The sequence below is a fragment of the Poecilia reticulata genome, chromosome 1, assembly GCF_904066995.2.
Source record: "Poecilia reticulata chromosome 1, P_reticulata-male-v2, whole genome shotgun sequence".
Classification (NCBI taxonomy): Eukaryota; Metazoa; Chordata; class Actinopteri; order Cyprinodontiformes; family Poeciliidae; genus Poecilia; species Poecilia reticulata.
This window is the reverse complement of record NC_088830.1, coordinates 23,339,099-23,366,544: the sequence shown is the minus strand read 5'-3', so window position 1 is coordinate 23,366,544 and position 27,446 is coordinate 23,339,099. Positions and strand designations below refer to the sequence as shown.

The 27,446-nt window shown below is 38.9% G+C and overlaps 1 protein-coding gene across 3 annotated transcripts; it reads left to right on the top strand.

Moving 5' to 3' along the window:
* The first annotated feature begins 81 nt into the window (after positions 1–81).
* LOC103468621 (rab11 family-interacting protein 4B) lies at positions 82–27,160 on the top strand. Of its 3 annotated transcripts, XM_017306150.2 has the most exons (15): positions 452–532; positions 1,478–1,541; positions 12,371–12,621; positions 12,847–13,032; positions 13,935–14,069; positions 15,553–15,588; positions 17,153–17,252; positions 17,479–17,582; positions 18,677–18,817; positions 19,278–19,359; positions 19,758–19,895; positions 20,055–20,213; positions 22,632–22,712; positions 23,124–23,267; positions 24,205–27,160. In XM_017306150.2, the coding sequence occupies exons 3-15, from the start codon at positions 12,404–12,406 to the stop codon at positions 24,319–24,321; spliced, it is 1,641 nt and encodes a 546-aa protein (XP_017161639.1). In that variant the 5' UTR covers positions 452–532; positions 1,478–1,541; positions 12,371–12,403; the 3' UTR covers positions 24,322–27,160. The 3 variants fall into 3 exon arrangements, with proteins under 3 accessions (XP_017161634.1, XP_008414034.1, XP_017161639.1); XM_017306145.2 differs by lacking the exon at positions 1,478–1,541 and having other exon boundaries at positions 82–532; XM_008415812.2 differs by lacking the exons at positions 1,478–1,541; positions 22,632–22,712 and having other exon boundaries at positions 85–532.
* Positions 27,161–27,446: the final 286 nt, after the last annotated feature.

Here is a 27,446-nt window from a genome sequence, read left to right as displayed (position 1 = left end):
TGCGGAGGGGAGGGGCCATCAATTCAACAACTGTTGCCTGATCTGAGCTCTGTCACTGTGTGAATGCAAGTAAGCCGGCGAGCCAGTCAGCGACCGAGAGGAAGTGTGTGAGGGTGATAGGTGCAGAGTGTGTGTTTGATGTGTGTGTGTGTGTGTGTGAGAGAGAGAGGGAGGGAGAGACAGAGAAAGGCAGTTGCACTTTGTGTCGGTGCGGGAAAGAAAGCCAGGCAGCCGGTGCAGTGCTTCACATCCTGCACCCTCCTCTGCCTCTCCGAGGACTGAACCACTACCGGGGACTCACTCTGTGGACTATTCCGACGGCTTTCCTCTCCACTCGCCTTTGAAGGGAACACCTGTGTGTGTGTGTGTGTGTGTGTGTGTGTGTCGAGAGAAAGAGTGAGAGAGTGCGAGGAGACTCCGCGGACTTGGCCCCTGAGAGCAGGGCGGGTGGATGACTTCAGTGGATGAGGGTTTGGTCGGTGGAAAGAGGGAGACTGCTGCTGAACATGGGCTCCCCTCCGTAGTTGACGGGGTAAGAGACCTGAATGCACCCAGCCTGCTGAAATGTGGGGGTGATGAAATATTACTTGACAGAATGAGAACAAAACACAGAATCAGGTCATCAGAGAGGGTTTTAGAGGAAACACGACCAAAAGCAGGGACTGCTTGTGTTGGTGGGGGAGTTGAAGAGGATCTGTGGGTCCATTGTGGCCCCGGTTTGTGTCTGAATGTGGTTGTTAAACATTGTTGACCCTGCCCCACAGCCTGCCACTCCTTCTTTCTCAGCTGTTGGGGTTTCATCCCTCTCACACAACATGTCTCTTTAGTCCACTCACTTTTCATCAGTGTCTTCTTTCCTCAATATTGTTGTTTTCTCTCTTCCTTCCCTGTTCTGTTTCATTTGGCGGTCCGACATCTTTGCTGATGGTAATGGGATTAATTGGAAATTAGGGTTGTTGGGAACAACAGGGAATAACAGCAAGTGAGTGAAAGAAATGTGATAGGTGCGGGACTTCATATCCAGGTAGATTATTTGTGGAGGAAAGACGAGAGAGGAAATGGGATAACAGGTTTATTGACTTTAAAAACATCATGCTGCACATAAATGAGCATTTTTTTAGTGGGTTTGAATTCCATGCATTTCATCTTAATGTGGCATACTGGTTTGAAACCTTTGGCATTTATTTTCAAATGTATTTTAGCGTTTTTAAATGCACCCACTTGTCCATCTGTAAGAGTATCCCAATGATGCATTAATTAATGCTGTTAATTAATGACGTTGAATAGCATATTGGAACTCAAATATGATTTTGCATTTATATTTTCATATGTTACATTTATTTGTGGTCACAGGTATTGAAAGTCTAATTACAAAGAAGCAGCTCTGACCATATCACATCTTGTTAAAGATACTGCTCTGTCTTGTATTTTGTCACCCACAATTGTCCAAAAATGATGGTAACTCTGATTGGTCAAGACGTCCAAGATTTGTTCTGCGGGATTTTGCCAAGGCACAGAGATTTTAACAAGTGCGCTGAAAGGTAAGACCCCTAGCATTTCTGATTTGTTTTTTGTTTTGTTTTTTTATTTAGCTGAAATTAGATCACAGAGCGCCCAAAAGCCACAATGTCTGAGCAGTAGCAACTGATAGACTTTAACATGGACAGTGAGGTGTTTAAGAGGAATTTTAGTTGGAAGTATTTCAACTTTGTGTCTTTGTCAATTTGACTTTCATGAACTCCATCCATGGTGGAGTGTGGAGCATATGATAACAGTGAAAACAATTGTTGAATCTATTAATGTTCCCGTTTGAATTTTACCTTGTTTGTTTCTTTGCACATTTGGCATTTGAGTAAATGTTTTTGTGCGACTTTGCTAGTTATATGGGGATCATCAAAATATCACGTGATGCTGAAGTCGTGCAGAAAACATTGTTAGTATCTGGAAATAATCTAAGAAATGACCTGATTGTATGGTTTTTATATTTACTTGATTTGAAATCAAATCTTACATTAACCATTCAAGTGTTCTTAATCCTGCAATCCCTTTTAACTGGTTTGTTGTTGCCACATTTTCAAGTGTTCTGGCTGTTACAAGCATACATTTTGAAGTAGAACTTTGATTAAAAATATGAGAAGACGAACAAATAACAAGAAAAATACAATTTGACATCTTCAACAGAACTCTCAAAAGTTTCCCCAAGCCTCATGTGATGTAATCACTGGTCCCGCGTGTGGAAGCGTGTGTTTTGGACTGTATATTTTATAATAATTAACAACAAAGCCGCAAAACAAATAAGCTGAAAATGTGTGTCTGATTAAATTTGGTTGATTGTACAGAAAAATTCAGACTACTAGCTGTAAAACAAAATATGAGGTAAATTATGTTGATAAGTAACAGAAAAAGCAACATATTATACTCTCCAACAACATTTAAACATTTGCCTTTCATATGTGAAGCTGAGCTTTATTTGTATTGTCAATAGCAACCTGTGACGTCAGACAGCACTGTCATTTTGAATACAGCAAGTCTGGGACTGGACATTACATAATGGGATTGGACTTCCTCACCAGAGCAGATTTGCTGGGGATTGTTCCAGGCTTGAAACGGTCCCAGACATCTTTCCCTCAACATATATTTCCTACGCTTTCCTTGCTGTGATTGATTTGAAAATAATTTGATTTTGGCTTCCTAAACGGGACCTGCTGCGGAGCCTGTTTTCTTTGTTAGTGTACAGTATTTCCACAAGGACCAGAATAACTAGATTAAGTCGGTGCTAAGATGTGCCGAGTGGAGGGAGGTTAATCTGCAGTAAGCAAAGCAAAACAAAGACTCGAATACAAAGTGTACATTAGTTTCTAACACGTTGGCATTGAGAAAAAAGAAACGACAATCTGTAGACTAAACAGAGGACTGTTAGCCACTAACACAGCTACGGGTTTTGACTTTGAGTTTATGGGGAACAACGGCAGACGTTCTTACAGTTCTTAGTTCACAGGTAACAGCTGAAAAGTGACAAGGGCTTCACCACCTGCTGAGTCTGCCAAACCTACAGAGTCCAGCCCTCCTTCACTCCTCCAATCAATGAAGAGCTGAGGTGTGAGGGTGTGGGGTGCTGCTTGACACCCACCGGCCCCCTCCAAGAGAGCGTCAATGCAGTTTGTTAAAAGCTGTGATGACGCAAAAAGAGACAACACCTTTCAGCTGTCTTGACAGATGGGATACAAATTCAGTCGGTACTGAGACAAGCAGTATAAAGCTGAATGTTGTTCACATGTCCAGTCATGCATTCAGGAATCGAGCCTTGGCATTGGATTTCACTCATTAACAAACACACAGCAAACAATACATCAGTGACACTTAAATCACTCACCAGGAGGATGTATTTCAAGTTCTCCTTGTTTAACGCAACCACACTATAAGCAGATCAGAACGTGCACGCACGTACACTCTGGTGCATCAGCTAACGTTGGGATTCAAACACGTTTGTTGACTTTAACTGTTGTAGTTTCGTCACCAACCTAATGGTGAAGTAATTTCCTTCTGATTAAGTCGAGTCAAAAGTGAAGAATGTGGTGCACAGTCTTCCCCATGCTGGGGGTTTCACACGTGTAACTGAACTGGGTTTCGTTGACAATACCGCCACTCAGCCTTCATTGGGCCTCAGCAGTCCCTCCCTACATTGTCCCTTTGTCCATTGCAGCATTCCTGGTAATCCAAGCAGCTACCTGGCTGATGGTCTCTTACTGTAATGTACCATTCAGTCTGAATGTAAGAAAAAAAAAGTTCTCTCAATCTTCCTAGTTGTGCGTTTCTGTTCAGTTGGCATGTCGGTCGTTTGCTGAAATTGAAGTTTCTTAGTGTTTGGCATGATGGTAGCGAAATATGAGTCATTATTTCCCGTTTGTGTAATGTGTTGGTGTGCTCATGCGTAGGAAGAGCGTTGCCTTGCAGAGGAGCAGTATAATATGGATCCAAAGGGAGATACATGCACAAGAACACAAGCTGTCCTGTATCAGCCTGTCTAGAAAAAACTAGAGTGGAGATAATTGTCGAGGTACGATGATGGTTGCGGATGAGGGAAAAAAGGCTTCAAATGCTATTATGTAATCTTACATTTAAAAAATACTAGAACATTCCAACCTTTAAATTAAAAAGTGGAAGGTATACCTGTGGTTAAAAGGTATATCCTCCAGCGTCATAAATATATTCCCTTATGTCAGTGTTTTGTGCAACTGCCTTTTACCAAACATGGCAGCCGTTTGCATTCCAATGCTGACCCATTTTCAGTTTTGTGGTACTTTTCCTCATGTTTTTATCTTGGCATGTCCTATTGTTTCAAAACTCTATGAAAGATTCAAAGGGCTCTTGGATGACAAACATGCCCACAGCATCACATATCCTCCACCATACCCAGTACTGGGCATGAAGTGCTTTTCCACACATTGATCTTTTGTTTCATGCCAAACCCACCTGGAGTGTTAGTCCCTTAACTGTTGTAACTGTTGGATTTAAAGTGGCCTTAAATGTTCAGAAAAGTCCAACAGGCTTCTCTGTCCCAGAGCTTCTTATTGTCATCTGACTGGATTCAGGACTTTGAGGCAGCCAGATTTAATGCCAAGTATCAAAGCAGAGGTTAAACGCTGCACCTTTTAAGTTAGTTTTGTTGTGGCAGCAATTCAGGAGCTTAGAAGAATGGCAAAGAAGAGGGGATAAACGAACAATGAGGGAGAGATGCAGGAAACGCCTCTGCAGAGAAATGCCTCGTCTCTACTCTGCCCGACAAACACAAGCCGGGAGACACTGCTGCTATCAGTTTGTCGTTTCCTCAATCCCTCCATCTTTTCTCTCTTTTATCCCATCCTTTTCAGTCTCTTTTTTTTCTGCTCAATCCTTTTCCTGCTGACTCATACTAATTCGAAGCACCAGCACAGTGAGTCGATAAACCGATGCAAGTTTATCTGCCCATTCATTGATGTTTCGCTGAGATGTTGCTCTCCTCCTTTGTTGAGTCCTTTCTGTTTTTCTTGCTAACCATTCGGTTCGTTTGACCGGATGACAAAATGACTAGTTACCATCCCAACTACTTGTGCAACTGGTAGGCAACAAGAAAAAACGCCTTTAAAAGCCCCGCAAGCTAAATAATTCCTTTTAATCTAATCGTGCTCAGAAAACATGCCAAAGATGTTCCAGAAATCTTCTCTGAGGGCAGCTTTCAGAACAGATCTCGGCTCTCTGAACATCTTCAGAGACTTTAGTATCTCTGGTGAAAAACAAAACCTCTTATTTATGAGAGATCTGGTGTAAATCAACCTAAAACAAAATGGTTGAGTCTTATATTTTGCTGGGGTTTTTTCTGCTTTTAAGTTATTTATGAGTAAAAGAAAAACTCTGCAAATGTTTGTAACATTCTTAATAAACGTATAAGTGAAATCTCAAAGTTGCAGTTATGGTCTATGTTATTGTTTTCTTTTCTATATAAAATCAATATGGATGCTCCGGTGCATGGCCATCCATGTTGTATCCATGTTGTTCTTTACTGTGATGTATATTAAACTTAGTAAGTTGTTCAGCTCTAAAATGATATTGATCCTCAGCACTCGGCATAGACTGAACTGGTGTGAGCAGAAGCAGAAGTAACTTTTGTATGTTGTACATTTAACAACAGATGCCATATTTGATGTCCAAAGCAAAAGAAAGTAAGTCAGTGTTTGTTCCACGCAGTCAGTACGATGACTTTACAGAATCTTCATCAGTGCAGACAGAACATCTGCATAGTTCAACTTTTAATTAAGTAAAGTTGCAGTGTGGTCATTGATTGCTGCAACATTTGACGAGCGCTTGTATAACATCTGTTGCATGAGCGTTATGTGGAGGTGTGATGCTTATTGAGTTTTTTTCATATCGCTTTAAAAAAAAAATCACTCCGGCTTAGCTGGGGAATAAATTGTATGTTTTACAGTATGAGATGCATAAAAAGGCAATACTGGAAGATTCTTTACTTAAGATTACATCTAATCTCAACTGAAACTCAAGGCAATTATCCCTTCTGAGAACTAAAGGGCCATAATTATACCTTTAACCCCTAGGGTTATTGGCTAAACATTTGGGTGTGAAACCACCACAGTACAGTGATGGTTGCACTGACTTCACATGAAGCAAATATCTCAATTCAAATTGCAGCTAAAGCTTTTCCTGGTAGCGTATGTTTCGTACGGCTGCTGCAGCTTTCCCTGGAAATTCCTGCTTCCTTTAGACTTACAGTGAGCAATGGGTCTGAAAGTCATGTGACTTGGACAAATTCTGCATGTCATTAATGTAGCTGGATAGCTGGAAGGATTTTCATTGCCCTCACTTCCCCCACTTGATGTGTATTTTTAGTTTTTGAGATGCTGAACCATACAAAGTGTAGTTGGGACATTCTGATGGTGGAAGAGAGAGAAAAAAGTGGGTTAATCGCAATAAATATCACAGTTTTGAAGAAAGAAATGTCAATCACACATTTAGCTGCTATTGAATCGTCGTAATTTTTGCGATATAAGATTGCACTGTTGGCCTTGCATCCACAAGATGATCTAGCATAGCAGACTTCTGGGAGTTATCCTTTAAAAGCACAAGGGATGCAGTGGAAAAAAAAGATGAGTCCAGCCTGTTCAAAAATGTGCATGGTATTTTATCTGTTGATTGCAAAGGGATGGTTGCTGTAAGCATGTGTTCCTGTACCAGAACATAAGCAGCATTAGTCAAGGAACAGATAAGAAAGAACAAAGGTTTACTAAAATTTAACTTTAAGTCTGCGTACCTTTCTGGAGCAGCTGTTTCCTGGTTACTCACTGTGAACCAAATTTAAAATACAAACGGTCCAAGCACAAAAGTAGAATTCCTGCACAAAAAACACTTTATCATTTTGTTGAGCTGCAATCACTATCAATCAGCTGTCATCTTTGCTGCTTCTCTTCTTATCTGCCGCCAAAATTCCAAGAAAAGTTTCATCACCAAAACTGATTTATGGTTTATTTAAAAAAAAAAGATTACCACCGGTTCTGTTTCATTGATCTGGTCCCCTGGTTTTGCTTCAATTTCCTTCTCTTTGTATTTATCTCATTGATGCCACGCCATCAATGTTTGCAGCTCAATGGGTTTCTAAGCCCCCTAATTTTGTCACAAAGCCGGTAAACTTCTCAAGATGCTCTCTTTAAGTTGTTTGTAATTGAGAAGAAGACCTTGTGTGAAGTACATGAAGTCTTGCGAGTGGATTCACAGCCCTTGAACTGTTCCACATTTTGCTTTGTAACAGTCACTAACTTGGTGTTCAGTTTTTTTCCATTCAAAACTGAGTGGAACAACCTTTGCTGTGATTAGAGCTACAGGTTTTTGGGGGTATTTTTCTATCATCTTCGTGGCTCTAGAAGTTGCAATGCCAATTTTTCTTTACAAAGCTCATTCAGATCGGTTGAAGGGTTTCTGTGAACGTCAATTTTACACTTTTCTACACACTTTGACTGAGTCATGACGACATAAATATGCTTTGACCCAATCCACTAAAGAGTTATTCTCATACAATTGTTTTGGACTAAGTTCCTTTGGGAAGGTGAACCAACACCCAAGTTTAAAGTTTTGCTTTCTTTCAACACCGCCTTCAACTGTGGGGATGGTGTGTTCAGGCTCATGTTCAGTGTTGGATTTCCATACCCTGTTGCATTGTAGGCCAAGAAGTTGTCGTTTGACCAGTGCACCACATGTTTGCCGTGTCTCCTACGTTTTATGTTTTCTTTCAGCTGTCTTCTTGCCAGTCTTTCAAAAAGGGATTTTTGAGCTGCTTGGCTTTAGTTAATAGATTCTCCCACCTGGGCTGTGAATGCCTGCAGCCATTTGATGCTTCTTTGATTAATGCTGTTCTTGCTTGGCCTTCGAGTTTAAGTGGGTGGCCACATCTTTGTAGGTTTCAAGGTGTGCCATGCAATGTTTTCAGGTGGTGGATGAACATTGCTCAGTGGGATGTTGAAACTTCGGATAATGGTGTGTAACCTTACACTGGTTTAAGCTTTTCCAAACATTTCTTCCTGGCCTGTCAGATGTGTTGTCTGGTTACTAATATTCTCTAACAAACCTCTGATACATTTACGGGACACCTGGATTTATTCTGAGATTAAATTACACACAGGTGTAATTATGTGGTTGTCAGCCTAAGGGACAAGGGTGTACAGAAAATGGATGGATGGATTTTATTTTGGGATTTTAGAGTTGATAATACTATATATATATATATATATATATATATATATATATATATAGCAGATTTTTCATATTTTTGTTAGTAAAACTAATGTGAAAACCAAATATTGTTTTTCTTTAACTGTACAATTATCCACTTTCTGTTGATTTGTATCACATCAGGAATTAAACTGAATTAGATTATACAACTGAAAGCACAACCTTGTTTTTTTTGGGGTTTTTTACATATTTCGTCACTGTGGTGAAGATGGTTATCTATAGTGATGACTTGCAACACTGTCCGCAGCTGTTGCAAAATATTCCCTGTAAAACCCTGTTACTAAAAAGTTCCACTTAGTGGACCCAGTCTGTGTAACTCTGCCGATTATTGACACTCGTCTGTTTCTCTGCTAAACAGCCAAATCTACTTGTTTTGAGAAAACTCTGTTTTGCTGACCTGTACCTGGTAGTAACTAACCCTGTAGTAGCAGCTGTACAACAGCATCTACAGGTCAGTGTTTTCATCGCTTTAATCCTCTGCAATGTTGCTCAACTACTGAGGCATAAAAATTTCATGACTCAACAAGATGAGTTTCAGGATGAGCTTTGCGTGGTTTCATTGGCAGCCAAACATTCATGGTTTTACATTATTTAACTTATTCCCAACTGAAAACAAGCCAGAAAAATAAACTGAGCTTTTTGGCATTATTTCACATGTCCTGGGTTTCTCCTTTTATTTTGTTTTTCTCCGTCTTGAACTTAATTTTTTTTTTGACAACCTTCCTCTGAACATTGTTTTTGTGCCTTTTTCAGTCTTTTTCTGTCACTACGCTACCTGCACTTGATCACTTGATGCGAATTATGCATGTTTTTGCATATCCTCCCTCCCAGTGAGCCGACCTTCTTGTTTCATTTTTGCTTTGTTGTTTTTTTTTTTTTTAACTATGTTTCTCATATAAAACATGTGCAAAAAGGAAACCTCTAGAGGTGTTTGACCCCTCTGTCTCTTGAATAATAGTTCTACATGTTTCATAACACGTGTGGCATATATCAGGAGGCCTTTAATACACCGTGGCAAGTGAAGAAACTAGCTCGAATATTTTGAGACAGACTGAAAGTTTCTGATATTATGCCTGAAAAATGGCAGTCTTATAAATTTATAATCTAATTTATAATTAAATTTTCCTCCGAGATCAATAAAGTATTTTTGAGTTAGAATTTAATCAACTACATCTACATATAAAATATATTCAATAACTGTGCAGGTAGAATTAAAATAAAGGCAACTTGGATGTCTTTATATCTTTTTCTTTGGTGGTATTAAGCTCACTTGGGGGACCAGGAAGACGTGTAGGATAGAAATGATACTTTGTATTTTAACTAGGTCAGACTCAGCAGCAGCAGAGAACAATATTTTTATAGAGTCAATGGAGAAGGAAATGCATGCACTGAGCCAAACATTCAGTGGAGAGTACTTGTGTTAAGATGCAATTGTTCAACAAGATTCTTTACAAAATTATCATCAAAATAACTGCAGCCCAAAATCTCTAACCAGCTCATTGACTTTTTTTATTAGAAATTACATTCCTACCATGATAATTGACTGGTGAGGGTATCAAGTATCAAACAGGTATCCCTTTTTTTGTAAGAACAGCAGTCACTGGTTTTAGCTTTGAAAATCTGTGTAGAATAATTCATTCCAGACATTTTTTCAGAAGAACGGTACTTTGATTTAAAAAATAAAAGCTGATTGGAGAAGTGCAGACAATAACAAGTTGCTTAGCTGGAAGGATTTCTGATATTGAACCCACAAATTAGAAAATCCAGAATGAAAACTGAATTGAAGAATTGTGAAAAAGGCTCAAAAGACTGAGCCACCGATCAGCTCCGGTGTGATCAAAGGTCAACAGTAATCTGCCTGGATGGTAACAGAGGTGAAGCCTCTGTGTCAGGACAGCTGTGTTTCTGCACAAGCATATTAAACTACTTGAAACAACCTATAGACTCGTGGTGGCAGCTGAAGCCTCAGGCTGTCAAAATACATACAGAATGTCCATGTGTTTTGCTTTTTTATTAGTCCGACCCAGTGCTGCATGTGTCACCATCCATCAGTGTCACTTTACATTTAAATTTTAATTGGCTGCTGTAGCACTTTAATATAGTATGCTTGAGCAAAGTTGCAGCCTCTGTTAGATCATATTAATGCATGCATGTTTCTGCGCGCCTCAGCGATCAGCTGAAAGGTGTCGACATGAATGGGGAGTGTGATCCAGATAAAGTTAGTCATGAAAATGACCATAAGATAAGGTAAGCCAGGATCCTGGAACAACTGTGAGACAGTGATTTGATACAAAACAGCAGGACTGAGTCGAAACCAGATTGGCTCCAGATGATCAACAGCTCTTATCATGTACTCTTAGTTCCTGCAGTCAGAAGATTCTGAGCTCTGCAAGTGAGTCATCCGCACGCTTTGGCGCAACGCATCTGTTGCATGTTTGTTTATCTATTATTTCAAAGGCTTTACGTGAGCAGATTAATTATTCATAGAATAATATTTGTGACTTAGATCTAGAAGTTAGTGGGGAACTAAAGTTTGCTCCTTACCATCTAATGTATTAAACTTCTTACCAGAACTAATGTTGGTGCTTATAGCAGTATACTTCAACATTGCCTGACATCATTGAAGTTTGTGTTTTATTCTCTGATTGCTTCTTTACCTCATCACACAGTGTGTGTCCTTCTCGGCTACAGGGAAGGAACGGTAGAAGACTTCTCTTCTTCTTTTGTTGTGTTCGCTGTGACTCACTCAGAGCCCCGGTTGGCCCTTTGTTACAGAGCACAGCCCCCATTTGTGTTCGACCACTGACGGTTGCATGTAAAATGCTCTACAGGGACTGTTTGAGTTGCTTGGTAATGGCATGAGGCTGCACACAGCTTTAAGCTAAACAAACGCCTCAAATGACTGTTTCAGAGTTCTGACTTCACATTATTTAAGAGGGTTTTTTTTTCCTGTTTATTTTTAATTAAAAATACTTTCATAACTTTTGGGAAATACATTCAAATAGCTGCAGTTGTGAATGTTATGGGGTTCCTACAGAGTCTTGAATAATCTGGAAAAAAATATGTAGTGTGGGTGGATGGGGTTAGAATATTTCCCTTACCTTGTTTCCCACTTTATTGTTTAATGTTATATTTATCAGTCTGGTCCTTCCAATATCAGTCTCTTCACCTTTGTATCCATTATTCATCAATTCATTCTCCAGCAATGTGTCAGTATGTCTATTTATTAGTTCATCTGTCCAGCCTTTCATTTGTCAGTCTGTTTATTTATATGTCCAACCAACCATTTTATCTCGTTAGTCTCCAAGTCAAGTCGTTTATCATTTGTTCATTTATGAGCTTGTCTGTCTGGTTCTCCCTCTATTAATTTATCTGTTCATCTCATCTGTCATTGATCCTTTCTTCCATAAACAAATTTATAAATAATTCCATCTGTTTGTCTATCCATCCATATGTAGAAATATCTGTCTGCAGTTCAGTTAGTTTCCATTTTTTTAATTGGAACCATTTGTTAACCGGAGCTTTTTTTTCTTTAGTTGTGTTCAAAATGGAAACTCGTACTTATGTAAAATTGAAAGATAAACTCAAAAATCGTGCTTAGTTTTTTTTATCAGTGTATAATATAACCTACGGTCAGATTAACTTCCTAATCTGACCATAGATTAATGTTTTCTTCACAGCCCTTTTCCTTATACACACACAACCTGCTCTTTGTTTCTGATGATCTACGCATTTTCTCAGTAATAACCTTCATTCCAGTCCTCATCAACTTTCATTGATCTATTTCCTCTACTTTCTATCGCAACTTCTGCCATCGTGATCCCCACGCTCAGTGAGGCTCTTAACTGTTTCATATGCAGAGATGACTGATGTCCACGGATGCATTAGATCAGATTTTGACAGGTTTATATGACACAAATAAGACAAAGTGGGGCCTCTGACCTTTGACCCAATGCCCTTACCATCCTAAATCTATAAGGACCTACTGTGAATAACTAATCAGAATAACCCCAACAGTGCCTTACCAGAACTACTGCAACAGTCATAGTCAGTCTGCGAATGTCTGTATTTCTACCTTTTTCTCATCTCTCTCCAGGCTGGCGAGGAGGAGCAGGTCCTCCCGGTCATCATGTGCTCTCGGACCTCTCCTGACCCCGTCCCCGAGTGCCAGTTGTTCCCTGACGAGTTGGAGGAGCCGGAGGAGGGGGTAACAGAAGAGGGCAAAGAGAGGGAGTCAGACAGAGACAGCGCTGTGGAAAGCTCCCAGGGGTCTGACTCTTCAGAGGGTCTCACCAGACACTTGGACAAGGAAGACACACTGGGAGAGCTCTATTTCTCCGGGGACAAGTAAGCACAGTTGGAGCCTTTTTAACCTGTTTTATCTCCTGTAATGTCACTGAAGTCGTCATTCTGGGAAATGTCTGAGTGATTCACTGAAACGTCTGGTTTGTTCTTACAAGCTTAGTTTTAGTTTTGGATTGTCTGTGTTAGACATTTTATTTTGGCTTTCTCACATTGACATGCTAGCTATGCAATCAGAGGGTAACATACATGTTTTTTTGCCTCTGTCAGGTGTGCTCAGGCTAGCATCTCTATAACCTCCGACCTTTCCACACGTTCCTCCGCCTCATTGAACGAAGAGCAATTTGAGGACTACGGTGAAGGGGAGGAACCAGAATACACTCCCAGCAGCCCGTCTCCAGACGACGAGACTCGGACTAACGGTTACTCCGACCTTGGCTCGTCTGTACCCTCAAGGTAATGGAGGCCTGAGGAAGAAAACATTTAGTTGCATTGTTTGATTTTAATCTTGAGATCATTCTTATAGTTCCAGTCAGTGACTTTTAATCTAATTATGATATTCACTTTTCACCTGTCTGAATAATTCATCAAATGTCCTGTTGATGAGTCATCAACAGGACAATTCATCAATGGATAATAGCGGTAGAAAGTGTTATAAAGGGTGGGAGTGAGAGGGTGAGGGAAAATAAAAAACAAAAACGATAAATGTAGAAAATAATTTTTGAAAACTGCTTCACAAATCAATATTATCAATATGCAACCCCTTTGTGTGTGTGTTTTTTTTCCCCCAACAAAGGCCATGTTTAACATGATCACCAAGTTGCCTCAGTAACTTGCCCCCTCTTTTGTTTTTGTGTGTTGTGTGGTTTACAAAGGTTAATTTGCGACGAGGCAAAAAATACAAAGTGCTGTTTTGTTTCTGGATCTTGAACTCCATACATTTTTTGTTGGAGATTTAATCTGCAGCCTGTTGATCTCCAGGATATGTACTGAAGTTATACTTTCTGAGTTTTGATTGAGGAAGTGCAGCTCAGGAGTTGAGGCCCTGCAGGCAGTGTTAATATTCATCAATGTGTTTAATGGGACTAATCCTCTTAGTTGATTGACTGGCAGTACAACTCCACACTCGTTCCACGCATACCAATCAGACAAAAGACTGCAGAACTGGGATTAAAATTCAAAACGGGGACGATGTTTTCACAAGAAAAAAACACAACCAAAAAGACACAGATCCTTCCTTGTGTCAGTCTCATTTATTTTATTTTCACTCGTTCATTGTTGTGCCTTTAGCTTGTTAAAACACCTGAATTACGTTTTGCAGAAAAAAATCAATAGTGTGTATGTGTGTGTGATTGCAGCGCGGGTCAGACCCCTCGGAAGGTACGTCACCAGTACGCCGGCGAGCTCATGGACGTCTACTGTTCCCAGTGCAGCAAGAAGGTCAACCTGCTCAATGATCTGGATGCTCGGCTCAAAAACCTCAGGGCTCACAGGTAACACACAGTATCGGTTGCATTACCAACCTTTGGAACCGGGAGGGTTTTTTCTGACCTCAGATTAATTCAGCAGGCTAACGGGTTACTTTTATCTCGAGGAAATCTAATCAGACTTCAAAAGAAGTGATGACACCAACATATGAGGAAGTTGCTTCAACGCCAAATTGTTGGAAATTGTACTTGTTGCTCTGTACAAATTTATCGAGCACTTTAAAGTGAAGCGCAATCTTCTTGCAGCTTTCACAAAGAGCTACCATGGCCCTCTTGACTGCTTCTCTGATTAATATTCTTCCTCCTCATTCTCTCAGTTTTGATTGACAGCTGTGTCCTGGTAGGTTTCCAGCTTGGCCGTCCACTTTTCATCTTCAAACGTTGCTCTTTGAGATGTTGAAAGGCTGTAATATTTTTTTGTAATCTGATTCTGCTCTGAACGCCCCCACAGCTTTCTCCCTCACCTGTCTGCTGTGTTCCTTGGTTTTCGTGACGCTGTTTGCTTTCTAATCTTATCAAGGATTATTCTGAGGCTTATCTAAAAGTTTGTTTTCATATGTATGTAATTAACTGGACGTGCCTCCACACATTTGTTGCATATATAAAAGGATCCATTAAAAGTAAAACTTGATTTCGAAATATCTTGATGTTTTTCTTCCCTCTTTGGAAGAGTGACAGTGGTGTATAAAACAAAATAATTTGATCATGCATGACAACAAACATAATGTCACAAAGTAAACAGAAACAGATGCTGCCAGCTATTTTAGACACTCTACAGTTTTTTTTTTCAAGCCCAATTATCTTCCTCTCATGTTGTACTGGTGAGTCACTGTTTGCTTTGAGTGCTCCTTTACCATAACATAATAAAAGTGATGCAATATAGTCAGAAAGGTGTTCTAAAAGCAGCTGTTGCACATGTGTACGTAAATACACACAGACTAATTGATTATTCTGTAAAGCTGTCTCTCTGGTGCTTACCTCAACAGCCATTGTTTACAGGGTTGCTATTTATGGAAATATAACCCAAGGTCACCATTTTTGTCTGTACTGTTGACCTAAAAGCAGTAATGCACAGACTGATGGGGAATGTTAAATTAGCAGACTAGTGGTTGTTAATGTCTCTACTTCCTTATTTTGTGTTGTTGTTGTTTTTTCCCCCTTTTTGAAATCCACAATGGCTCTCTTGATAGTGCTACATTACTTTTATGAATAATAAATCAGTCATAGGAAATATACTATATTTGAAGGGATGGAAGTGAAAGAATAAAAGAGACGTAACTGAAACTAAAAGGAAGATAACTGAGAAATATCTCAGTTGCTCTCGAAGGATGTTAATTTAGATCTACAAGCATAATAAGATTACTTAAATCAGCTTTCCCTGCCACTGTATTGTAATTCTTCTTTTGTATACAGATTATGACTTTTTTGTATATAAAAAAAAAAAAAAACTAATGTGTTTTTTTTGTTTTGTTTGTTTGTTATCTTATAGTCCCAGCAGAAAAATCTCCAGCACTGCCTTTGGAAGGTAGGTCAATCTGTATATTTGTGTGTGTGTCCATAGCTATAGTAAGTATAGCTGTTTGTCTGAACCAAAGGTCAATCAGTGGTGTGTTTATGCTTTTCATGGTCTACACTGCTTGTGTTTGATCTGTTTGTTGACATGGCCACCAATAAATGGAGGAAAAAGGGCACTCAATGCTTCCTTATCACTTAGGTGTTTGCTAATAAATAGTTAATCACTAACTAGGCTTTCAGAGAAAAGTACAAGTATAGTCAAGAAGGTAAATGGGTAGCGAGATGCACGTTGCACAAACATGGACCAATCACACAGTAGTTTTGCATTCAGACAGGGGCGAAAGTTTGCCAGGAGTAAGTTCAGAATCAGAAATGATTCAGAAATGATTCTGAACTTATTTTAGCAGTGTGTTCTTTATTTTAGCAGGCTTTTAAGAAAACCTGCGTCAAAGTTACTTTAAGAAAAATTGTTTAAAAATTGTCTGCTTTAAGAAAAATTGTGGAACAGCTAATCTAATTTATTTATGTCTTATATTTGTAATATATTTACCGTATTTTTTGGACTATAAGCCGCAACTTTCTTCCAATGTTTTGAACCATGCGGCTTATAGACCGGTGCGGCTTTTCTGTAGATTTTTCTTCAACCGCCAGGGGGCTCTTTAAACAGGAAGTGAATCATTGGAAGTCAAAATTGGAAATCAAAGAAGAAAGTGCTGATTTTCATTTAGAACAAGTGTGCTAGCAGCAGGCACGATGGAGAAATGTTCTCAAACTCATACCCCCTTGTCATGGAAACAACATGAAGAAGTTCATATGATGCAGCTTTTAAGTTGAGGGCTATCAATCTGGTAGTACAGGAGGGAAATGGAGCCGCCGCCTGCACATAAGATCAGCGTAAATGAAGACATGGTTCGGCGTTGGAGACTGCGTTTTTAATAAATCCAGCAATGAAAACCGGAGAGCGGCTTATATTGTACGTTTTCTTTTTTTTTTGTTTGTTTGTTTAGTTTTTTTTATTGTATATGCGGCTTATAGTGAGGTGCACTCTTTAGTCCGAAAAATACAGTACGTTTCCTGGCTCTGAAATTATTCCATTTTGCGTTTGGTTTCTGGGCAAGAGCTTTTTCAGCAACCGCTAGGTAACCAATAGCACATGAGATGTCTTCTCTTGAAGCTATTGTCCTAACTGTAGCGACACAAACTGAATTATAGTGACAGAATGAAAATGGCCTGTCAGACCTGATATATGTACTCAATAAGGTTTGGCCCCATCTCCCTGTTCTTTCTGGTGTACATGTCTGGTTTGATTACATCCACTGTTTTACTGCTCTCTTCATCTATTCTCTTATTCCTTGTCTGTATTCCCTCTCTTCTTTCTCTCTTTTCCTTTCCTCTTCTCACCTATCTCTGCATTACTTTTGCTAATGGAGCAGAACCTATTCCATCTCTTTTTAAAGGAGTCTGTTGTTAACATCATACAACAGAATATCAGCCAGGCGAACTCAAATGCATATACTGAAGCACTCGCCAGCCTTCTACATGTTCCCTAAGTGCATATGTTTGTGTCTGAGCAGGCAGCTGCTCCATAACAGCAACCTCAGCAGCCGCAACGGCAGTACAGAAGACCTTTTCAGAGACAGCATCGACTCCTGTGACATTGACATCAACGAGAAGGTGAGAGTTCATTTGTTTCGTCTGTGTCCACCATATTTTTTGTAAAACGTATTTTTTGTGAAAATACGTTTTACAAAAAAACGTATTTTGTTCTGTAAAAAAAAACGTTTTTTTTTACAAAAAAATTATTTACTTTTTTGTAAATACGTTTACAAAAAAGTAAACGTATTTTGAACACGTTTACTTTATAAATGTGTTCAAAATATACTGAACCTGTTTCTGCCAGGTGAGTTCTCTTGAGAAGAAGGTAGCTGAACTCGAGAATGAGATTCTGATGAATAGTGACCTGAAGTCCAAACTGAAGCAGGAGAACACACAGCTAGTACACAGGTAAGGTCCACTCATTATTGTTCTCTAGGTTTTAGTTGTGATTTAAGGACCTTTCACATCAAATTAAGACTGTGTTAAGGAATCTTATAGATTTTTGTTTTGATCCAGTGGACTCCCGCCACTCGTGTTTGAACTCAGGCGTTCTCTGACCGTTGACCAAAGTGCGACTGTCATGGTGGAGTGTGGGGAACCATGGTTACGGCAGTGGTTTGGTCTGTTCTGCGGTGCCCACATGCACCTCCATGTAGCTGACCTTTTGCCCAAGCTATTATCTTCATACTCCTAGACAGCATTCCAAAATTATGTATCATTTTTGCATCATGGCTATTATGTGCATTGCATGGCCAACCTACTGTGATTATCACTTAAAAGATGTCAATGCAGAATATATACTTCCATTTCAATATGTATTAAGCCTTATTCAGGACCCTTGAACATAAGAACCAGCTTGTGAGTGCTTCTTGCAGAAGCAGGACTGAGTGCTGGGGAGAAGTTGCAAACTGTGTCCAGGTCCAGCTGTGCTGGTTGCTGGGAGACTGAGGGATGCAACGTTTTTCTGTCAGAATGCAGTTCGGACCTGTCAGACTGAGAGTCCTGCTACCATATTTAGCTTATGTTTATATTTATTTATAGAAAAGCAGAAATAAGTCGGATTAGGCGTTCAAAGAACTGAATGGTTGCAGAGTGTGTGGACATTGTAACTCCTGTGTGACCACAATAATCATTTCAAAACACACAGGCTTTGGATTGTTTTGTGTACGATCCCTTGTCGCTGCACCCAACAAGGTATCCTCCAAGAGCGCTGCAGGGCTTACTCAGAATGCTAAACTCGGTGATGGATGGATGCATATATCTACTTAGATAAATTGTGATAAGCTCAATGAGATGTCCAGTTGTGTGATATTCTAGCACATAGCAGGGTCTGAAGTTGGAAATGAGATGGTTTTTGTTGAATTGGTGATGAAATTTTCCATGCCACTTTTATATAGTTTAGTCTTAATCTCATGAGAAGTGGACCTTAGTATTTAAAAAAAAACCACTCAATTAAAATTTTACTTTAAAGGTAATGTTCTGTGACAAATTCTTCATGCCAGGGTAAATGAGCTAGAGGAACAGCTGAAGGACCAAGAGACTCGTGCAGAGCAAAATTTCCAGGAGGAGTTAAGAAGACACAGAGAAGCTTATAGCAAAATGGAAAGAGACAAGAACACACAGATAGAGCTACTGACCAGCCGGTAAGAAACACACAGGCACTCTCACACTAACGCGACCGTTAGACATCAACTTTATATGCAGTTTATATTACTGCATATAATGTTAAAGTTAGACATTAACTTTATATACAGTTTCTATTTCAGTTTGAACCAGAAAAAGGTTTGAGGTTAATTTCACTTGTAGCAAAAAAAATGATGATATCATACTATAATACCATTGTATTTGAAATTGAGACCATAACCTTCTCCAAAGTAATGTTTTGTCTGAAAAAAATTAGTGATAATTATAGTTGGGATCTATACGATGGACTGTGCATTCTGGGAAAAAAATAACCATTGAGCGAATAAGAGTAGGGCACATTGTACAAACATATGAGAATCTGTTACTGTATTTAAGGTTGTTTTTCAGGCGCTTTATTTGTATTTTGTCCATATTTATCGTTGTCTAAACTGTATTTTTGCCGAACTCTTGTGTTTTCAGTATTAAGAATCTGGAAGAGGAGAACAGTGAGATGTCTTCTAGTATGTTTCGACTCAGATCTCAGACAGAGAAGCTTGATGAGGTGAGCCAGGTTTACTTTAACTTGTTAGGAACTACCATACAAAAAACAAATGCCATTAGATCTTTAGCACCTGCCACCTAGTGTCAAAACACTGTCACAACAGACAAGTGATTGTTTCAAGAAAGTGTGATGTTTGGCCCGTAGAGAACTGTTTAGTTTAATATTTAATAAATAATTTTTCAGTGTTTGCAGTGTGTCTATTTGCACACAAATCCTGCCTTTTACTGTTAGACCATACCTACTGAACTGGGATTTAGGCGTATGTTTACCTTTTAATTGCTGTTGTTGAATACATGATGTAAATTAAAAGTAGGTTTTATTGCACATGTAAACAGACGTTCCAGATAGTATAATGAATAAAAGAAAAAAATCTTTTAACTTTGTCCGTCTATCACCAGGAGAAACAAAGGATGACAGACAAGCTGGAGGACACCAGTCTGCGGCTGAAGGATGAGATGGACCTGTACAGGAAAATGATGGATAAACTGAAACAAAACAGAGAGCAGTTCCAGAAAGAAAAAGACGCCATGCAGGAGGTGGGAGGGTTATCTAAACGGCCTTTAAAATTTCAACATCTGATCTATCAGTTGTCTGTTATTTTTCCCTTCCTGCAGAATCTTGTGAGCTAATAGGCCAACAAAAGTCTTTCCAGACATGGTATAATTTTGTTACTCAGACGACTTTGTGTTGTGTAGTTAATAGAAGACCTGCGTCGAGAGCTGGAGCATTTGCAGCTGTACAAACTGGAGGCGGAGAAGCCCGGTCGGAGCCGCAGCTCCTCGTCTGGACTTTCAGACTTTAACAGCAGGACCAGAGAGGTGGAGCTCGAGCATGAAGTTAAGAGACTGAAGCAGGTGCAGATAAAATCATTTTTCCAATCCTTTAATGCAACTTCATTTCTAAGTGCTTCGGGTACTTAATGTGCTTTGGCATGTAGGAATTAGCTTTTTTTTTTTTTTTTGCAACTTTTCAAACCATTATTTTTGGGGGATTTTACAGCATGAGAATACTTTATGTAACTATATTCAAACCCTCTTTTTTCCCCTTCATAAAAAGAATATTTTGCCCATTATCATAATATTTCATTAGTAGTCGTGTTCCAAAGAGAATTTCCTCACCGTTTCTAGATTTCAGCGTTCTTGCAAGCTCTCTAACAAAATAATGTGCTTTCTGTGCTGCCAGAGAAGTAAAATGTGTCAAACTTTTCATAAATCAGTGAAGGCCCTTACAGCGTTTTTATGACTACAGAGACCAGACTGACCTGCGGAGCTCACTTCCCCTCTGTTAAGTAGTACATTTCTGTTCCGCTTTACCAGCAGGAATGACAACAAATCATAATGACCCCTGTTAGCAGATTTTAAAATCCCTTCTTTACTGCAGCCCTGCACTGTGTGAATTACTGATATTTTGACCAGGGAGTAGGGAGTTAGCTCAGGCTGAACAGTGTTGTGTTGGCTTTTATGGGAATACAAGTCGTAGTCTACATTTGAGAGTAATATATTTTATTGAATGAACCTTCGTGTTTCTGCTGATTATATAGATTCAATCACTGCTGTTTTAAATCCCACCTTCGGATGTGATATGAATCGAACTCAACAGATGTATGGTGTCTTGTAAAAGTCATACATTCTTGAGTTTTTTTTGCAATTTGTCCAAAAGCTTCAGTGCAGCTCCTCTGGGATTTTATGTGGTACAACTGTGAAGTGGAAGGAACAAAATGTTGCTTTTTTAATATGTCAATGGTTTCAGTGATAAAAATCTGAGACGTTTGGCATGCCTTTGTAATCAGCTCATTTTACTTTGATACCCCAATATAATAAGTACAATAAATTTCCCTCAGAAGTCATGTAATTAGTGACTTTTGCATTCGATGTTCCAGAAAGTCCTTCGGGTTACAATTGAATCTCAGTATAAGCTCTGAAGGGCTCAGAGGTTTGCTAGAGAAACTTCATGCTGACAGGTCAGGCAGAAAGCTTTGAAGAAGAATAAATCAGGGTTTAAAGGTATGAGTCCCAGGAAACTAACTTTGCAAATCAGATTCATAGCAGAACGCTGGAAAACAAAAATTGTAGAAGACTTGAAACTGGGAGGGAGCTTTACCTTCAACCAGGCTAATAATCATTACCCAGCACAGATATGCAAATTGAATGTGGTTGTCCAATAATAGTCTTCCATTGTTGGAAACCTATTATTTCTAATTGGTTTCCAATATAAGTTTGGAAACCCACAGGATACGACCAAACCAAAGTATTGATTTAGTCATATCCAAACAAAACCAATTGGTTTGGTCTGGAAAACTATTTCTCCTGCTAATGACTAAGACATAACCTGATCTTCAGCATTAATCTGTCCTTAAGATAACTTATTATTAATACTTTGAAATGCTCAAATGCTCCTTTGCACGGCGCGTCTGTGTATATTGAATCGGTAACATCAGCTAATGATGCTCGGCTCCGCCTTGTAGGAGACATGCAGCATTGTCATCAAGTAACAATAGGACCTCATCGAGGGCCTCATACGTTTATCTTGTTTTATTCTAAGCAAATGTCTTTACAGCTCCACCAAAAAAGAAATCTAAAGTTACTAAGCTGCCAGCTGGAAGTACACAAGCTTAAATTATCTTTTATTGCATTATAACTTCATAAACACTGGCCTTAGAGTCAATCAATTTTCCTACTCTTGCTTCATGTTTTTAGTGGCTAATACTTGGAACTGATGATTTAATCATAAACTCAAAATAGAAAGTAAATTAATATTTTCTACCTCTATTGAGGAAACATAATAAAAAGTGGTCTGGTAAGGATATAAAACACTGCACAAAGACCCAGTAGAGCCTCATTATCTCATTCCCTTTTTCATGGAAAACTAAAATGTGCCTTGAGTAATGAGAATTAGCTATTTAATAGCAGCAGAAAAAGAAATGACCAACAAAGCTGACTCAAAAAAAAAAATTAACAGGATGGAGATAAAAATGAACAGAGTCCAGCTCTGTTCATGATGGACAATCTGGTGTAATGACTAATGTCTCACTCTTTATAAGAGACATAATGTTCTGCATTTTAAGAACCCAAAGAGCCCCCCAAGTTTTTTTCTTTTTTTTTTCTTATTTAAATAAACATTTAGGTATTTAACTTTTTAAACACCCGGTTGGCCAGAGACTGAAACTTTGTACCAAATCAAACCTAGTAAGCCCCTTTCCTGTAACCCATGAGAAAGGCAGACACTCACACTGAACTGTGCACCTCTGTTAATGTGTGTATGTGTGTGTCCAGCAATGTGCATCCCAGGACTTTCTTCCCCCCGACTTCCATCTCCTGGTGTTGTCTGGGGCTCAGCGCTGCCCCGGACTCACGGTAAAATTGCCTCTGTGACCTTTGACGTCCCAATTAACAACTAATAACACTGGAGTAGAGTAATCTCGGCCAAGTGCGATTGGGGTCAGCGCTGCAGCTCCCTTGTTTAACGGCGGAAGGTAAAACAAGGGAACAGCAAACTGGCTTCCTGTCAGCAGTTTTAAGCAAACTAAATCGTAAAGCTTTTTTTTTTTTTTAACGCAGCAGACCGTGCAGGGAAACCGTTAACACGCATAACCCGTGCTATGTCCTCATTAGCTGTGTTTGCTGCCCGATGAGCAAGCAGGCGTTGTGTTCCTGGTGTACGTGTTAACGTAGAGTAGTTTCTGCTTTTAAAGGCTTGTTCTACACGCTTATCTTTCCGTCCTGTTTTTCTCTCCCTTACCTCCCACCCTGATTTGAATTTTTTAGGAAACCCAGAAGTTGAGGGAGCAGAATGATGACCTGAATGGTCAGATTCTTAGCCTAAGCCTCCACGAAGCCAAGAACCTGTTTGCCACCCAGACCAAGGCTCAGTCTTTAGCTGCTGAGATAGACAGCGCCTCCAGAGATCAGGTGAAACTTCCATCCATCTTTTTCTATTGTTTGAACTACTGACTCTCTTCTAGATTGTTCTCATGCTGTAGTCGGAGCTCATGAATTTCTAGGACATATCACAGAATGACAGTGTGATAAAGGTTATATTGGTCATTAAGCTAGTGTAGCCAGGTTCATTGGCTACATCTTACGTATTTTCTAACTACATAACAATGACAACAAAGCACTCCCATCCTAAAATGACTTTATGTAAATCTTATAGCAAGTTCTTTACGGTTTTATTATTCAGTAAAATTAAAATTAAAAAAAGGTATGTTGTTTTACAATTTAATTAGATTTATTTGGAGATATGAGAGTTATTTTTCATTTCAAACTGAAGTACCATCTGAGACAGTTGTAATGCTTGTTTTATGAGGGTCATTAACAGTAGTCTTCTAAGATTAGGCGTTTACCTGTACAGAGTCCAAAGATCAGTAAAAACCTGTTAGCTAAACGATGCACAGCATTTATACTTGGATCTGCTGATATGCATCAGGAGTGTAGTTTGGTCAGGAACACCTTTGGATCTCTTCTTTTAGTCCTGTCCTCGCATTTCAGGCACTTTGTATAGGTAACGTTATTACATGAGACGGATTGTGACTGTGACATGAAAAATAAATGGTCACTAAACAAGCATACCAACCAAAAGTGGGTAGGCTGAAGGAGGTAAACGGGATGAATGACGGCAATAGCAGAGACTGTTTAAGAAAGAAGACCTTATTTATGGTATTAAAGTACAAAAATATACACTTGTGTACCAATGATAGTACCCATGATGATTGGTCAGGGGTGCTATCATAGGTACACAAGTGATTTACCCAAATAAAATTGAGACCATTGATCAGTAAACATCTTTGGGTAATATCTTAGATGGGAGTGATAATAAAATGTGTTTGGTGTTCATGTTTCTCCACAGTTGATGGAAGCCCTGAAGGAACAGGAGGACATCAATTTATGCCTGCGGCAGTACATGGACAAGGTTATTCTGTCCATCTTGGACCACAACCCTTCCATTCTGGAGATAAAGAACTAACAGACGCCTATCTGGGATGGAAATCATCAGTCCTAATGTTGAATGGTTGCCAGTTTATCTGTTCTGGGAATCTGCAAAGGAGGACGGCAAAGATGAGCGGACTCGGGTTTGTGTAAATGGACCTGCTTTGCCCTCTGCTGTTCGTTCCGAGGACGTTTTCTCCCCACGGACTAATATTCAGCGATACATTTTGAGGGACTTTTCTCAGTGATCAAATACTAAACAACTGATGGTTATGCAAATGTGACTGTTGGTCTCAGTCTGCACTGTTTTCTTACTCTGCTGCTCTGTTCTGTTCATATTGTTATGACTTTTCTTTTTTTTTTATGTTACAAGCTGGTAGTTTCTAAGCAGGAATAACTTGAGCCCAACCTGCTTTTAAGACTGTCAGTCAGTGGAGTGCACTGGAATTAATCTAAAGGGCATAAATACTGGAACAGCCTAACACATCTTACCTTCATAAAATAATTGCGGTATTATTGAAAGAGAAATGACTGGTAGGGTCTATTTTTTTGGAAAAACAGTAAGTCGAATTAAAAAAAGGAAAAAGGCGACAAGAAGATGGTGACCCTGTTCCAGACAGACATGAAGGCAGCCATGTTGCCTGACCTGTGTGCAAGAGATGATGAATGCATGTAATCATTAATTTGGACCAGCATGTATTTTGAAAAGAATAAGAAATGAGCAAAGAGTGCTCAAAAGAAAGAACAGAAGGAATGTTTTTGGAAGTTGAAATAAATACAAATGAAATGCTTGGGAATGTTTTACTCCACATCCTACATAATGGTTTCTTTGTGGAATCAGTGAAAGGTACACTGATGATTTTTATTTATGCTTTTTTTTAATCTTAAGAATAGTCTTCCAAAAAAAAACTTTGCATCTATGTCAATCAGAGCAATAGTGCTTAGTTGGCTCAGAGGGGTTGAACTGATTGACAGAAGCTGTAGCCAAGGAATGTCTTTAAACTCTAAAGTGAGGCCTGAGCTGGAAGAGATTTGCAGCTGGTAGTAATATGCCCAAACAATGTTGCACAGGAACGTTTAGATATGTATGTGTGGGGGAGCTACGTCTGAGTGATTGATGGTCTTTGTAACGGGCCGTTTAAACGCATCTATGAACCCAGAGAGATCGATTTACACACCAGACACGAGCATGCACAGGAGACTCACTTTTTTTTTTTTACCGAAGACTGGATCAGCAATCTCATTGCCACCTTCTAACAACAGATTTACATGAAACCCTGATTTGCTTTGTGTAACTAATAAACTGCTGTAAATATAATGAACTTAAATGTTTTACTTCCTGTGTGGCCAAAAGGCATTTGTAATTTAATGTAATTGGTTAAAACATGTTTTAATACAGTATTTACTGCTGCAATTGAGGGTTACTTTAAGGGGATAGGTTGATATTTTTGAGGTGAGATTCTGGTAAAAGCTTACAAACGGTTAATCTCTTACCTGCAGCAAATAGCTGTCTCTTAGTGTCTACATTTAGTATAAACTCATATTGGCTGGTCCCAGAGGATAATGCTAAGTTCTGGTAGAGACTTCAGTTGCATTGGGTGTTTATTTGTTTTGTTTTTTAATAAAAAAAAAACAAAACATAATTATTTACATGGACAATGGAGTTCAGACCCAGTGTGCCACCACAGAGCTTCCGTTGTGAAACATAGACTGAGTCCACAATATGTACAGTAAAGCATTTCCATTCAGACTAAATCCCTAACAGAAACAAAAAAAATGAAATAGAAAAATATCTTGTTTTGATTTAAATTTGCCTATTTTTTTATATATATTTTTTTACACACCCGTACTATGCTTTAATGTCCCAGTATGTGTTTCACACAAGACAATTTTTGGTGGTACATATACTTCTATCTCTATATTTGTGTCAATAATTATTAGTTTTTCTGTAGATGACCACCTAAAGCAAATGTAACAGCTTAAAGGTTTATAAAATACTATTTACATAAATTATTTTTGAGTTGGGCTTTGTTTTAAAGCCTCTGTAAACCATTATGGTCTTGGTCATCCTCAGACTAGCCCTTAGCTGCAGCTGGAGGAACCATCTAATCTGGATATTTACCAAATGAAGGTGCTAACAGAGTTGCTACAGGGTAAAATAATACCGCCTGTAATCCTTTAACTTAGGAACTTAAGTCAAACTTTCTGAACTATCCCATTAAAGTAAAGGAGGAACAATCAAAATCTGCTGTATTATGTAATTCTCACAAACTTGAGTTTTGCTTCCTTGCACAAAAAACATCTTGTTTTCTTTTGCATGGCTTACGTTTTCTCTGTCTGTGCCTTCTGGGGACATTTTTTCAAGACGAACTTGCTCTAGACTTACACATTTTTCAAGGTACACGTTGTGTCTGTCAGACTTGTTTTCCTGACTTGTAAATGTTGTACTTGAACAGTAATCATTTGTATTGATGTGCCACTTACCACTCTTTTTCAGACTGGTACTAAAAAAAACTATTTTTTACAGTTTTATCAAAGAGAAACCAGCTTGTTGCCTAGGTGCTTTGTTGGATGTATAGCACAATGCTTTGTATGGTACTTAGACTGGCTCATGTTTTGTCTGTATAGTGAATGACTAATTCTTTTTTTTTAAATTAGTGTCTATTTCTTACTTTTGTTTTAATTTTTTGTTAGTTATGGTCAGATGAATAATTTTCACTTTGCTTCAACTGACTTTTTGTATGGTTGTAAACCGTCTTCCTACTTCAACTGTGAGCATTATGAGCAATATTAACATATACAAATACTGGCTCATCGGTTCTTTCAATAGCTGCTTGTGCCATCCTCAATTTGAATAAAATCCAACACAACATCAAGTTGTAAATCTCAAGTCTTGTTGCTGTTAAAGGGTTATTCATTGAGGTCTAGGTAATTCATTTGGCAATAAACATGGAAATAAATTATCAAATCATTATCAGAAATAAATCTGATAATGCCTCATCAGATTTTATTACTTTGACAGCTCTCAAATGAAATTGCAAGAAAGGCCAGCTCAGGTTTGCTAACAACTAGATATACATGCCTAAGATGTTTTTGGATTCTGTTCCAAGGGTTGTTAAGCATTTTCTATTTCAATATAGCTTTAAAAAATCGCATATATCT

Bases quoted from the DNA above. Each gene is read 5' to 3' on its own strand.
- LOC103468621 (XM_017306145.2), top strand. From the start codon at position 452: ATGACTTCAGTGGATGAGGGTTTGGTCGGTGGAAAGAGGGAGACTGCT. The intron at 12,622-12,846 runs GTAAGCACAGTT...TGCCTCTGTCAG, and splicing joins CTCTATTTCTCCGGGGACAA to GTGTGCTCAGGCTAGCATCT. The intron at 22,713-23,123 runs GTAAAATTGCCT...TGAATTTTTTAG, and splicing joins AGCGCTGCCCCGGACTCACG to GAAACCCAGAAGTTGAGGGA.